The 14,345-nt window shown below is 39.1% G+C and overlaps 1 protein-coding gene across 1 annotated transcript in view; it reads left to right on the forward strand.

Annotated features, from left to right (window-relative positions):
* Positions 1-14,345, forward strand: part of LOC126352433 (eIF-2-alpha kinase GCN2) — a 284,800-nt gene that overhangs the window by 172,690 nt on the left and 97,765 nt on the right. Inside the window, exons 15-16 of the mRNA XM_050002687.1 lie at positions 3,938-4,126; positions 7,756-7,953. Of these exons, the coding sequence (XP_049858644.1) occupies positions 3,938-4,126; positions 7,756-7,953 (387 nt within the window). The remainder of the gene's footprint in view (positions 1-3,937; positions 4,127-7,755; positions 7,954-14,345) is intronic.

Below are 14,345 nucleotides of genomic sequence, written 5' to 3' on the forward strand. Positions count from 1 at the left end.
AGATTAACCAAGAAAGAAAATTAATTCAAAATTCAATGTCTAACAAACAAAATAAATCGTAGTAAATTGGCTGTAATTATTATCATGAGAATAGCAGTGGCAATACTCATCACTGAGATATGATCAATAGACATAACTACATTATGAGATGAATGAAAGTTCGAGCGTAGACTGAATTGTGATTGCAATTTTTTACTTGTATCCTAGTTGCTGTTGTTACGTATGACCTGCACCTTAGAAGATATTGCAGTCTGTCTTCCACAGTTGCTCAAGCACTGTGCTACAGAAGGATTGGAGGGAGAACTGTGACACCAATTTGGCTGAGATCGAGGATGAATGCAAGGATGGGTCTGGAGAGTGGGCAGCAAATTTCGTTCCATCAACCATGTGGATCTACACCTCCTGCTTTGGCTTTTTATGAACATCTACCACATTTAAACTACAGTTTACCTGAATTCATTTGTAAAACTGTTTGTAGTCAGAGTTGAATTGACTTGAAAATTGGACAAATACTCAATGTCAGCTGCTGGTTTTACGCAATGAATGAGAGAGTGACAATCAGATGAAATTGGAACATTTTTATTTCAGTATACAAGTATACAAGTATACAATTATTTCAGTATACAAGCGAATTCCATTATGTATTCAGAACAGCGACAGCTATGTTCTCAGGTCCCATATAACCACAGCCAAATTTATGTGACAATGAAGATACAGAATATCCCACTGTGCTGTTGCAATGATGTTTAAAAATGATGACACCACAGATGACGGGCTTAGTTAGCAGAAAATATTGTAGAGTTAAAAATGAATGTACCCGTAAACCATTTATTTTTGTTTATTTTATTTCTGCTTGTATTATGAAAATGTAGACTATGAATAAATAGCATAACTTTAGAATGACATATAATGTTAACTTTTTGGGCCAATACTTTGTCAGTAAAACAGTTTGTAAATTTGATTTGCCATATTGTATTAAAAATAAATTGTAGTCTCATGATTTAGTATCAGTTTAGTATACATTGGCACACACTATAGCATATTTGTTATTTGTATCAAAGGGCAAGTGACCACTGATTACAGCAGTAAGTCAACAGCCTCCATTGGTGACGCAACAGGAGAGTTGCAAGTCACATAGAACTTCCATTGTTTGTTTTTCATACTTTAATTCATAAGTTAATAGTAGTAGGTTAGGTAGAGCGCACGCATGCTGTGCACTTACACAGGATGAGTCTTGGCACAGTTCGTGAGCAGCTGAAGATGCTAATGTGCGCATTCAGCCATGTGCAGGCTGCTGCCTTGGGATGGGGCATCACATGGGATACATCAGATGTGACTTGTTTCACCAATGGGCTCTGTCAACAAGACACCTTGTAGCATACCCGTCGCAAAATGAGTGGTCACTTGTAATGCGTTCAAGTAACTCGAGGTGGAGAATCAATGTGGGGGCCGGCCATCTGGCCTTGCCCGTTCAACCTGTTAGTGGACAGGTGGCTTCTCCTTAAGCAGAGTTGGAACAGACATCTCCTCATAGCTTCCATTTATCGCCAATCTCTTGTCCAACACAAAATCTCTAGTAGCTGGAAAAAAGGTGCAGGTGACTCCTGTATATAAGGAGGGTAAGAGAAAGGACCCTCATAATCACTAGTTTCCTTAACTATAGTTTACTTCAGAATTCGTGAATGTATTGACAGGTCAAACATAACAAATTTCATTGAGACAAAAAAGCTTCTGTCCATGCGTCAGCTCAGTTTCAGAAACCATCACTCGTGCAAAACTCAGCTTGCCCTTTACACGCAAAGACATCCTGCAAACCATGGGATGAAGCACAACAGGCAGATCCCACATTCTGTTCCTAGATTTGTGGAAAGTACTTGGCATGCTGCCCCATTCCAGACTGCCAACAAAGATATGAACATATGGAATAGGTTCCCAGATAGGAGAATGGCTTGAAGACTTCTTAAATAATAGAACCCAGAGCTTTGTACTCAATAGCGAGTGTTCGTCAGAGACAAAGGTATCGTCAGGAGTGCCCCAGGGAAGTGTGATAGGACCACTGCTGTACTCTGTATACACAAATTATATGAGAGACAGGGTGAGCAGCAATCTGTGGCTGTTTAGTTATGATACTGTGGTGTGTCGGAAGGTGTCATTGAGTGACCGTAGGAGGATACGTAGACAAAATTTCTAGTTGGTGTGATGAGTAGCAGCCTGCGCTAAATGTAGAAAAATGTAAGTTTATGCTGATGAGTAGGAAAAACAATCCTCTAATGTTGGAGTACAACATTAATAATCTGCTGCTTGACATAGTTGCATCAATTAAATATCTAAGCTTAACATTGCAGAGTGGTGTGAAAGTAAAAACCATATACAGACAGAAGATAGCCTTTGGAAAATGTAACTCATCTATAAAGGAGACAGCATATAACACTAATGCGGCCCATTCTTGAGTACTGCTTCAGTACATGGGATCCCTACCAGGTTGGATTAAAGGAAGACATAATATCAATTCAAATGCATGCTACTAGATTTTTTACTGATAGGTTTGATAAGCACGCAAGTATTAGGAGATGCTTCATGAACTCAAATGGGAATTCCTGGAAGGGAGATGACACTATTTTCATGAGGTACGGTTGAGAGAACTGACGTTACAGGCTGACTGCAGAATTGTTATACTGCCATCGAAGGACGTTTTGCTTAAGGACTATGAAAGTAAGAGATATGAGGAGTCATACAGATGCATACAGATGCATATAGACAATCACTTTTTCCTTACTCAATTTGTGAGTAGAACAGAAAAGGAAACAGCTGCTTGTGTCTGTGTATGTGCGGATGGATATGTGTGTGTGTGTGCGAGTGTACACCTGTCCTTTTTTTCCCCTAAGGGAAGTCTTTCCGCTCCCGGGATTGGAATGACTCCTTACCCTCTCCCTTAAAACCCACATCCTTTCATTTTTCCCTCTCCTTCCCTCTTTCCTGACGAAGCAACTGCCAGTTGCGAAAGCTTGTAATTCTGTGTGTGTGTTTGTGTGTTTTGTTCATGTGCCTGTCTGCCGGCGCTTTCCCGCTTGGTGGGTCTTGGAGTCTATGTTATATTAAACTTAGTTATAAATGACATTTCAAATTAAATAGCAACTCAAACAGTTGTACCAAGAACCTTATAAATGTTCAATGTCAGCACCATTTGTCACACGGCACACATGAAGTCTATAACAGAGTTCTTCCCAAAAGTTGATAAGTGTGTCTTCGGTGATTGTAGCAACAGCTGCTTCAATCCGCTTTTTTTAATTTAGGGAGGTCTGCTGGTAGTGGAGGCATGTACACACAATCCTTGATGAAGCCCCAAAGTAAAAATTCACATGGCATTAGGTCGGGTGAACGTGGAGACCATGCAGAGCAAGCCCTGTCATTGGCTGTGGGAAGAACTCTTCTATAGACACTATGTGTGCCGTGTGACAAATGGTGCTCACATTGAACATTTATAAGGTTCTTGGTAAAACTGTTTAAGTTGCTCTTTAATTTGACATATCATTTATAACTGTAAGTTTAATATAATAAATATTATAATGGGTTAAAACCCCGATATTCATTTATAAACACCCTGTACTATTGCCAAACAGTTTCTAGTCACTGTTCAGAGATCAGAAGCACACTTTGAGCAAAACTGAAAATTCAAAGTATATATTCCATTCACTGCATAAATATAACAGACAGAGAAAGACGGGTTGATTGGTAGCAAACTACTTTGTTGGCAGAATATTTTTATGAGAGTTCTGACACCCTGTTTTCTGCTCCAGGAAAATAAAACAATTAAGATTACAAAAATCAGTGTCATTTATTGTGTAGTGCTTCATCATCTAGTATTTGAGTAATAAGTATTTTTATTTAATATTATTGTTCAGTTGGGAGAAAAGGAAAATCTATTACATTTTTGTAGACCAGATTGCGACTCATCTGATGGAGTGGAATTTGAAAGAGACACATCTGTTGTTGAGCAGCAGTATTCATCTACAGCACCTTCTACAGATCGCGAGGAATCTGCCCCTGAGGATCCCCTCCAACCAGAACTTCGAGAGATACAGTTCATGTACATACAGATGGAGTTCTGTGAAAAAAGCACTCTCAGGTAATTATGAAAACCTGGTTTCGATTGTACTATAGTCCAAATAACATCTGTCTGTTAATAACAGCCAGCCGGTGTGGCTGTGCGGTTCTAGGCTTTTGTCTGGAACCGCGTGACTGCTACGGTCGCAGGTTCGAATCCTGCCTCGAGCATGGATGTGTGTGATGTCCTTAGGTTAGTTAGGTTTAATTAGTTCTAAGTTCTAGGCGACTGATGAGCTCATAAGTTAACTCACATAGTGGTCAGAGCCATTTGAATCATTTTTGTTAATAACATCAGATAATATTAAATGAAATTTTTACATTAAGAAGATAAAGCCTGTGGCAGGCAAATTGTAGGCATGTCTGGAAAGTAAGTACCATTTCATTCTACCTCTAACGCAGCACTAGTCACAGTTCTGCTCTTTCACTCTCGTGTCTCTGATTCATTATCTTTTCACTGATGGTATTGCTGGTGGAATATGTTGTGTTTACATGTGTCAGTGATCGTTCAAAATGTTTAAGACAACCTTGGAGTCTGCAGACTGTGAAGTGTCTTCTGTAATATGGTTATTGAAAGCAAAGAACGTTAAGCCAGCTGAAAATCATCATCATCTTGTAGAAACTTACAGTGAAAATGAAATGACCGATGTAATGGTGAGAAGTGGGGGAGACAATTCATTGATGATGAACCAATGTTCATGATGTAGCACATGGTGGGTGGACTCCTGTTGTCAATAATAGTTTGCTTGAGTAAATGAACGAAAAAATTTGGTTCACAATAAGAATGTTTTGTGAGAAATTTCAGATACTGTTTTGCATGAGATTGTCACAAATTGCTTAAATTTTCACAAATTGTCTTCTTATTGTGTTCCAAAAATAATAAAGCATGTCCACAAAATGAAACAACTTGGCAGTGCTGTGACATTACTTACCCAATACACTGATGGGAGAGATGAATTCTTAAACGGAATAGAGCTTGGTGTTGAAACTTAGATTGTCATATCAGTCCACAGTCAGAGCAACAATTGATACAATGGAGACACTCAAGAATCCCCCCCCCATTGTCAGCACAAAGATTCATGCACACTGCATTCTGAGACAGACAGATTATTCTGCTTGTTCCCTTCTGAGAGGTGAACCAGCAATGCACTACAATACTGTGAAACATTGAGAAAACATCAATGAACAATCCAAAACAAAATGCTCAGGCAAGGTATCCTGTTGGTGTCACTCAAAACATTATTCACCAATTCCTTTGTGAGTAGTTAGATAACCTGCCACACTGCCCTGATCTCACTCTTTCAGACTACAACTTGGTCTTGAATGTGAAGTGTGATTTTGCAGGAAGATGCATCACACCGATGACGACATGAAAAGCAGTGTTTAGCAGTGACTGTCTTCACTTTCTGTGAAGAGGGCATAGAAAAGTAGGTTTCCCACTATCACAAATTGTAGTGATACATCCCATTCCTTGAGTGGGAAGTAACATATCCTTAAATACTTATGATGCAGAAAGGATGTTTGTGACTGATAGTAGTTGATAATTAGTAACTACCCCACTATTATGAGGTGTTTTAAATCATAGGTGCTGATAGCAGAGCTAACGATCCACTGACTGTACGGCAATGGATAGCAGTCAGATGACTCTACCTGCGGAGGTGGAGATAAGAGTTCCATGGAGCGGGTAGTCCAGAAGAAAGAGCTCCTTGAAATCTAAGAATGTGAAATGTCAGAGAAAATAAATGTATCATAACTGTTTAAAAAAATCTGTTGTGTATTTAATGCAGAGAGGCAGTACACGAGTTGGTAACTGTCCTTATCTATCACTTCTTATTGATGGAGTGAATGAGATCTATTAGTTAATTTTTAGCAGCTTTATCTGCAGCCTGCGAATAGGTGAAATCTGAGCCAAGTTAGAGGAAGAAGGCACAAGGATTCAGGTCACAGGTAGCTGGGCCCTGATTAATAATACTGAATGGCGACCGATTACTTGGTAAGCAACTTTCATTGAATATAAAAGGAATGTTCAGGTGGCAACTTATTTAAGTGTTTGGTGCATGAGGTGAAGTATAACAAACCACCACACAGTCCTACTCAGAATGTCTGGACAATGGTGGCAACTACGTAGAAAGATAGTTTAAGAAATGCTGTTTAATGTAAAAATAAATTTTTGTTTGAAAAATGTTTTTATGAGGTTTTTTTTTTTTTTTTTTTTTTTTTTTTTTTTTTTTTTTTTTTTTTTTTTTTTTTTTTTGCAAAATGGTACTTACTTTCCAGGCATGCGTCATAAAAAGTTACACCTTGGCAAGTTGTCAGCTGTTATAATTACCGTTTACAAGATAGCCATTTTCCCTGCCATCACAAATCACACCTTTAGCTCCCTTTTACTAATTAACGTGAGGTAAATATATATTTTTATTTTGCAGAAGTTTGGGCTCTACTGACCCAGATTTTTCACAGTTTTCTGTACTCATTTCAGAGTAATGATGTAATGGCTCCTTAAAAAGCATGTAGCCATTTTCCTAACCTATCCTTGTCCATTTCAACTAGTACTGCCTCATAGATCATGGTGTCAAATGGACAGTAGCTTCTCAACATCTCTGACTTCAAAAAATTAAAATGGTTTTTTTTCCCTCTAATATGTACTTCTTCCAGTGGAGTACATGTCATATTTAACAAAATAAATGGTGAGCTTCTGCTTTGAGGAGTTTATCATCAGAGTAGTCTGATAAAGAGCCACAGGTGCTTGGGTGCAAAAAGTAGCAGCTCAGATGACTAGCACCATCCCTCATGGTCCTGGGACTACACGAAGGATGTGCTGCATAAAATACTTTGACAGATTGTAGTATAAATACTATAATTATATGTAACGCACATGCTAGGTGTAATTTGACTTACTGTCAACTACTAAATGTTTCCACCAAGAGGAAACAAAAATCTTGAATAAATGCAAAAATGCTAATGTCCCATGTACTTTACAGCCTACTATTGCGAAAGAAGCAAACAATAGCAGCAAGCAATGCTGAAGGTTGAAATCGAGTGCTTCATTCAACCTGCTTTGACTCATAAATTAAGAAACCAACTTTTAAGTTAGCACAGTGGAGAACTTCCTCCTATATACTTGTAATCAGGTTTTATTTTGAGCCAGGCTTCCAAATAAACCATGAGTTATGTTATTTCATTTATTATCCACTTTTTTTCTTCATACTAGAATCCAAACTCTAGCATTGCACATTACTGTATCTAAAAAAATCCCCCTCCCTCTCTCCCTCCTCCTCTCTCCCTACCCCCCTCTCTCTCTCTCTCTCTCTCTCTCTCTCTCTCTCTCTCTCTCTCTCTCTCTCTCTCTCTCTCTCTCTCTCTCTCACACACACACACACACACACACACACACACACACACACAGAGAGAGAGAGAGAATACTCTGTGTGTGTGTGTGTGTGTTTTAGAGAGAGGGAGAGACTCTGACAAAGAACTTTTCTGATAACTAAGATGTTTTCCTCCTGTTCTATTGACAGATCTGCTGGTCACCACATTCACCTCATCTTCTGATGATTTGTCTTCATTGAAAATTTGAATGGTGTGCATTTTCCTATCATTGCAAAATAAGTCATTCTTTTGAAGTAGTCATTCTTTTGATTTTTGTCACAGGACTGCCATAGACAGTGGATTATATGAAGATCAAGATCGAATTTGGAGACTTTTTCGAGAGATGGTTGATGGCTTGGCACACATCCACCAGCAGGGTATGATTCATAGAGACCTCAAGCCTGTAAATATTTTTCTTGACTGCAATGACCATGTCAAGATTGGTGACTTCGGGCTTGCTACAACCAACATCTTGACAAGGTCCTTAAATGAATGAAATTTATTAAGCTTTTAAATATTTAATTTATTAAGAACTTATTAGTTCATTTGAATGATGTTTGTATCATCTATGTCTCAGGTTTATTTTTCTGTACCTTATGTCCAATGTAAGTGGCATGCAACTGGAAAATTAGGCAAAACATAATCACATATGCACAGCATGAGAAGAATGTAGAGGGAGTGAGCATTCTGCTCTTACAAGCCTTGCTGCTTATGTTCCAGGCTTTGCAGGATCAATGAGTATAGTGACAAATGTTGAACATTTTTTTAAAGGGCAAGATGCCCATCATTGAAGAGTCTTCCTCTGAACTGCCTCCTACACCAACAAATCAAAATGGTATCATTGTAGTTCATGAGTGCTATGCAGATACGTGTCTGATGGGTTACTGAAAAGTCAGTTCCAATAGAGCAATATAAACAAAGATGATGTAACTTACCAAACGAAAGCGTTGGCATGTTGATAGACACACAAACACAAACGAAAAATTCCGCTCCTGGGATTGGAATGACTCATTACCCTCTCCCTTAAAACCCACATCCTTTCGTCTTTCCCTCTCCTTCCCTCTTTCCTGGTGATGCAACCGTGGGTTGCAAAAGCTTGAATTTTGTGTGTGTGTTTGTGTTTATTTGCGTGTCTATCAACATACCAACACTTTCGTTTGGTAAGTCACATCATCTTTGTTTTTAGATATATTTTTCCCACGTGGAATGTTTCCCTATATACAGGGTGAGTCACCTAACATTACCGCTGGATATATTTCGTAAACCACATCAAATACTGATGAATCGATTCCACAGACTGAGCGTGAGGAGTGAGGCTAGTGTAATTAGTTAATACAAACCGTTAAAAAATGCACGTAATCTGTACCGTTTGTTGCATTGTAAAATGTTAATTACATCCGGAGGTATTGTAACCTAAAGTTGACGCTTGAGTACCACTCCTCTGCTGTTTGATCGTGTGTATCGGAGAGCACCGAATTACGTAGCGATCCAAAGGGAACGGTGATGGCCTTAGGTACAAAACAGACTGGAACAGCAAATTACATCCACATGCTAACACCTTTTTATTGGTCTTTTTCACTGACACACACATGTACAATACCATTTGGGGTGAGGTACACGTACACACGTGGTTTCCGTTTTCAATTGTGGAGTGGAATAGAGTGTGTCCCGACATGTCAGGCCAATAGATGTTCAATGTGGTAGCCATCATTTGCTGCACACAATTGCAATCTGTGGCGTAATTAATGTCGTACACGCCACAGTATATCAAGTAATGTCACCGCAGGCTGCCACAATACATTGTTTCATATCCTCTGGGGTTGTAGGCATATCACGATACACATTCTCCTTTAACGTACCCCGCAGAAAGAAGTCCAGAGGTATAAGATCACGAGAAGGGGCTGGCCAATTTATGCGTCCTCCACGTCCTATGAAACGCCCGTTGAACATCCTGTCAAGGGTCAGCCCAGTGTTAATTGTGGAATGTGCAGGTGCACCATCATGCTGATACCACATACGTCGACGCGTTTCCAGTGGGACATTTTTGAGCAACGTTGGCAGATCATTCTGTAGAAACGCAATCTATGTTACAGCTGTTTGGGCCCCTGCAATGAAATGAGGACCAATGAGGTGGTCGCCAATGATTCCGCACCATATATTTACAGTCCACGGTAGCTGTCGCTCTACCTGTCTGAGCCAGCGAGGATTGTCCACGGACCAGTAATGCATGTTCAGTAGATTCACTGCCCCGTGGCTTGTGAAACCCGCTTCATCGGTAAACAGAACTGCAACACATCCTCTGTTAATGCCCATTGACACTGCTTTGACTCAGTCCACCGGCTCCCTCAATGTCCTGTGTACTCATGTATGGGTTCGTGGCAACAGCGGCTAACACACCAACTGTTCCTGCGTCTCCTGTGATAGGCCTGTTACGGACCCGTTTGCTTGCTGTGACCATACCTGTTGCATACAGTTGGCGGCACATGTTTTGCAATGTGCGGCATGTTGTATGCTCTCTGTCCGGGTACCATTCTGCATACACCCTGCAGGCTTCAGCTGCGTTTCATCGACACTCGCCATAGATGAGTATCATGTCCTCCTTTTCAGAGTTCGAATACACCATGGTCACAGTTCCTACAACACTACACTATGACAGACGTCTGGTAACACGGTGTACTACAGTTGGTCTGCGGAGACAAATGCAGAATAACAATAGCAGCAAGCGCTACATGCGGACACTGCGACAACTAGACCAAACCACAACAGTGCACTACAGCCACACTTGTAAACACGGTCATCATCGTAAACATGTCCCTGCAGATGCTGCTCGCCGACCGTGGCCCGTGTTTGTTACAACACGCAACTGAACGTCGGAGGTTTCAAGCGTCAACGTTCGGTTACAATATCTCCGGATGTAATTAACATTTTACAATGCAACAAACAGCACAGATTACGTATTTGTTTATATGTTCAGATGTGCTAACAAAACTAAAGGGGTTACATTAAAAAAAACGTAGGTTTGTGTTAAAAAACATACTTCCGTGCATTTTTTTATGGTTTGTATTAACCACACTAGACCCTCTCCTCACATTCGGTCTGTGGAATCGATTCGTCAGTATTTGATGTGGTTTACGAAATATATCCAGCGGTAACATTAGGTGACTCACCCTGTGTGTGTGTGTGTGTGTGTGTGTGTGTGTGTGTGTGTGTGTGTGTGTGTCCGTCCAATTCATCTTGACCATCCTAAATAACTGTTTGTCCAGATGCAAATTGCAGAATGATTCTAGCAAATGTTCTTTAGCTGTCAGGGGGACATCAGTCAGAATGATTGCCTTCATTGTAGCTTTGTTTTTTACAAAAATATGAACAGCGGTATGACTTTTTTAAATTACACCCTGAATTTTTTATTCGGTAATTCATTTCCTCTCCTAAAGACATAACACAACATTGACGTTGATCCTTCCGGCTCGTAGGTACTTGGAGCAATGGAACACATCCACGTGCTGACATTGACAGAGGACAAATATAAACATAAGTAGAATGCACTCCTGTCGTTCCGTCAATCATCATCAGTTGTGTGAGTAGAATGTACACCAATGAAGAGAAGGTGGAAATGCTACTCATGTATGGGGAATGTAAGTTAGCATAACAGTAATTGCAATACTGTTTCCTTATGTACAGTAGTTTAGTCCTTTTAAATACTGTTGTTTAGAGTAGGCATACAGTAAAGGCTGTCCATCCTACAAACTGCATCGACATAACGTTTCTTTTATTGTTGTTGTTGTTGGAGGTAGGTGAAATGCTACACAGGCAGCGGAACTGTATAGAGAGCGATATGCTGACAAGAACCCACCTTCTCGACGTATGTTTTCTTGTCTTGTTGTGGCGCTTCAGGAAACAGGAAGTTTCAACCCACGACAACGCAGTTGTCGTAGCTCTCACGGAGACGAAGCTGTTGAAGTTACTGTTTTCGCTTCCATTGCTATTAATCCATATGTGAGCTCACGACAGCTTGAACACGAGATTGGCATTCCTAAAACCAGTGTGCATTGTATTCTTACATGTCGCTGGTTTCATCCATACCATGTACACCTACATAAAGAATTGCATGGGGATAATTTCCAGAATTGTTTACGGTTCTGTCAGTGGGCACAGCAGCAGATCCTTGCCAACCTGAACTTCTTCTCCAATCTTCTATTTACCGAGGAATGTTCCTTCTCAAACAAAGGACAGGTAAATATAAGGAACATGTATTATTGGTCCAGTGACAACCCGCGATGGCTTAGACAGATGGAACATCAGCGTCAATGGAGAGTTAATGTCTGATGTGGGATGCTTGGTACTGCAATTATTGGCCGTTATTTCATCAATAGTAGTCTAAACTGCAGATCCTATGCTAACTTCCTCAGACGAATTCTTCCTCCTCTTCTGGATGAAGTGCCACTATGAACCAGAATGCTTATGTGGTATCAACAAGATGGATGTCCAGCATATAATGCCCTATGTGCACATCGTGTTCTGAACCGAAAGTATCCTGGCAGATGAATTGGTTGAGGAGGAACAGTTACTTGGCTTGCTAGGTCTCCTGGTTTAAATCCTCTGGACTTTTTTTGGGGATGCATTAAAGATGTTGTCTATTGCGATATTCCAATAACTTCAGGGGATGTGCAGGAATGTATTGTGCTTGCTTGTAATTCTCTTCAGCAAGCAATCCTGGAAGCAGTAAATAATTCTTTCATTCAATGAGTGAACCAATGTATTGATGTCCAGGGTCACCACTTTGAATACCTTTGAATGTTCTACTCCTAGGCAATGGTACAGGAGAGTCAAAATCAATTTTGTGTTATGTTTTCACTTGGTTTTAATTTTTTTTCTGACAACTCCAGCGAATGGACGAGTTTGTGATCCCAGGCTCAAAGTCAGTGTTGCTCTTACTTTTCATCCTATTCTTCTTCTTCCACTCTGAATCTTTCTGTGTGTGAATTTAGTTATTTTTATTTATCTGTAATAACATTTAAACTTTTGAAAATGCTAATCTATCGGTTAGAAAACAAAAGATGAAATAATCTATTTATATTGACTGTGCAATGGGGTCAACAATGTAGTTTATTGTTATGAGTTGTTTTGGATGGCAGTTGTTCTTATTGTACTATGGACAAAATAACATGGATGATGATTTGAACAAAAGCAAGGATTAAAAGTAAAACAAAATTCAAGCAAAATGGGAAATAGAAATAATGAATGCAATAACGCGGACAAAAACGTAAGATGATAAAATGGAAGCAATTAAATCGAAGTTAACATATACCAAAAATGAAGATCACATGAACTGGAATTCGATGAGGAAAAAGACTGATAGGAAGAAAAATGAGAGCAAGTGTGATGTGATAAATGAATAGAAAAATAATATGTAAATCAATTAACTGAATAAAAATAATGATCAGAATCATTTCAATAAAGATTTAAAAATAAAAATAAAAAACCAAAGCACCTGACAGCATTCAAACCCACTTCCTTTTGCATATGAAGTCAGTATCTTAACCATTACAGTATTCACCCAGTGTGCAAATTGTTACCATTTTTAAAGCTATGTCACATATTTTGATACTCTGATACTCATTAATCAAAATCTACATGATAATTCCCATTGACCTAGAGTTCTGAAATTTGTTAGGCAACAACCTTTCATTATATAAATAAAGAGAGAAAAAATCGGAAAATTGTTAATTTGTGATTATGTCACACAAAAAAAATATGTCTTGTGTCATTTGTTATCCAACTTCAGAATTAAAATTATCGAAAGTCTTGGAATTCCCAGGACCGATATTGTGCCAGGAGCAATGTCGATAACAGGCAAAAATCGTCAGGAATCTCAATATCTGTGACAGGTGGACTGTCTACATGTATAAGTTTGAACACAGGATTCTCAGTGTGAGAAAGCTACATGCACCTGACCACAACCCCCCCCCCCCCCTGCCCCCCTCCCCCCGTGAAATGTATTGTCTAACCAACGCGAGTCACCATTTCACCTTATTTATGTATTTATTTATGTTTTTCATCATTCTTTTATTGTTTTCAGTTGTTTATTGTTCCACATTTTCATTAGCTTCTCTCATCATCTTTGAATGCTTTTATCAATAGTTTTGTTTAATTCAGTGTATTTTGTTATGTCTGTTTCATCATTTGGTTGAAATTCTTGCTTTCTGTTTTATTTTTCGTACCTGTAACATCGTTCATGGTTATATTATTTCATTTGTTAACTAACTGCTCATTTTATCTACAGTGTGTAGCTGTGACTTCTTATGATGTGGAACTTGTTGCTGATTTTCATCTGGAATGCCTCCCCATTCTTACTCAATTGCTCATAATCTAGGTATCTGGCCTTCTGCCTGATGTTGTTTCTTTCTAGCTTTGCATCAGTTTTTACTATGTTTCTTGCAAATTTATGATCACTTGTGAATCAAGTGTTGAGGACCTTTTCAGTCTTCGAAATTTCTATATTATAAATTGCAGTCAGTTTCATTTTGAATTCATTAGGTCCTTGCCAAATTTGATTTTTATTTGTTTTCATCTGGAAGAATGTGTTAGACAAATGTGGTATTCTTCTTGGCAGCTTTTGCTAACGTGTGACCTCCAATCATTTTTTTCCATCACACCCGAATTTGCAATTGAAGAATCATTTGTCAGTTTTTGTCAAGTTTTACTGTTAAACTTACATTGTTTTTAATTTACTTGTTTACAATAGAGGCTACTCCTCAACTTTGTTACTTCTCTGTTCCTCTGTAGGTCATGCATGACCTGCCGTATATTTAATTCTCTCATATTAGTACTAACAGTTGGATGATGTGAATGCCTGGGTGGACAGTGAATCT

The sequence above is a fragment of the Schistocerca gregaria genome, chromosome 1 (genome assembly GCF_023897955.1).
Source record: "Schistocerca gregaria isolate iqSchGreg1 chromosome 1, iqSchGreg1.2, whole genome shotgun sequence".
NCBI lineage: Eukaryota > Metazoa > Arthropoda > Insecta > Orthoptera > Acrididae > Schistocerca > Schistocerca gregaria.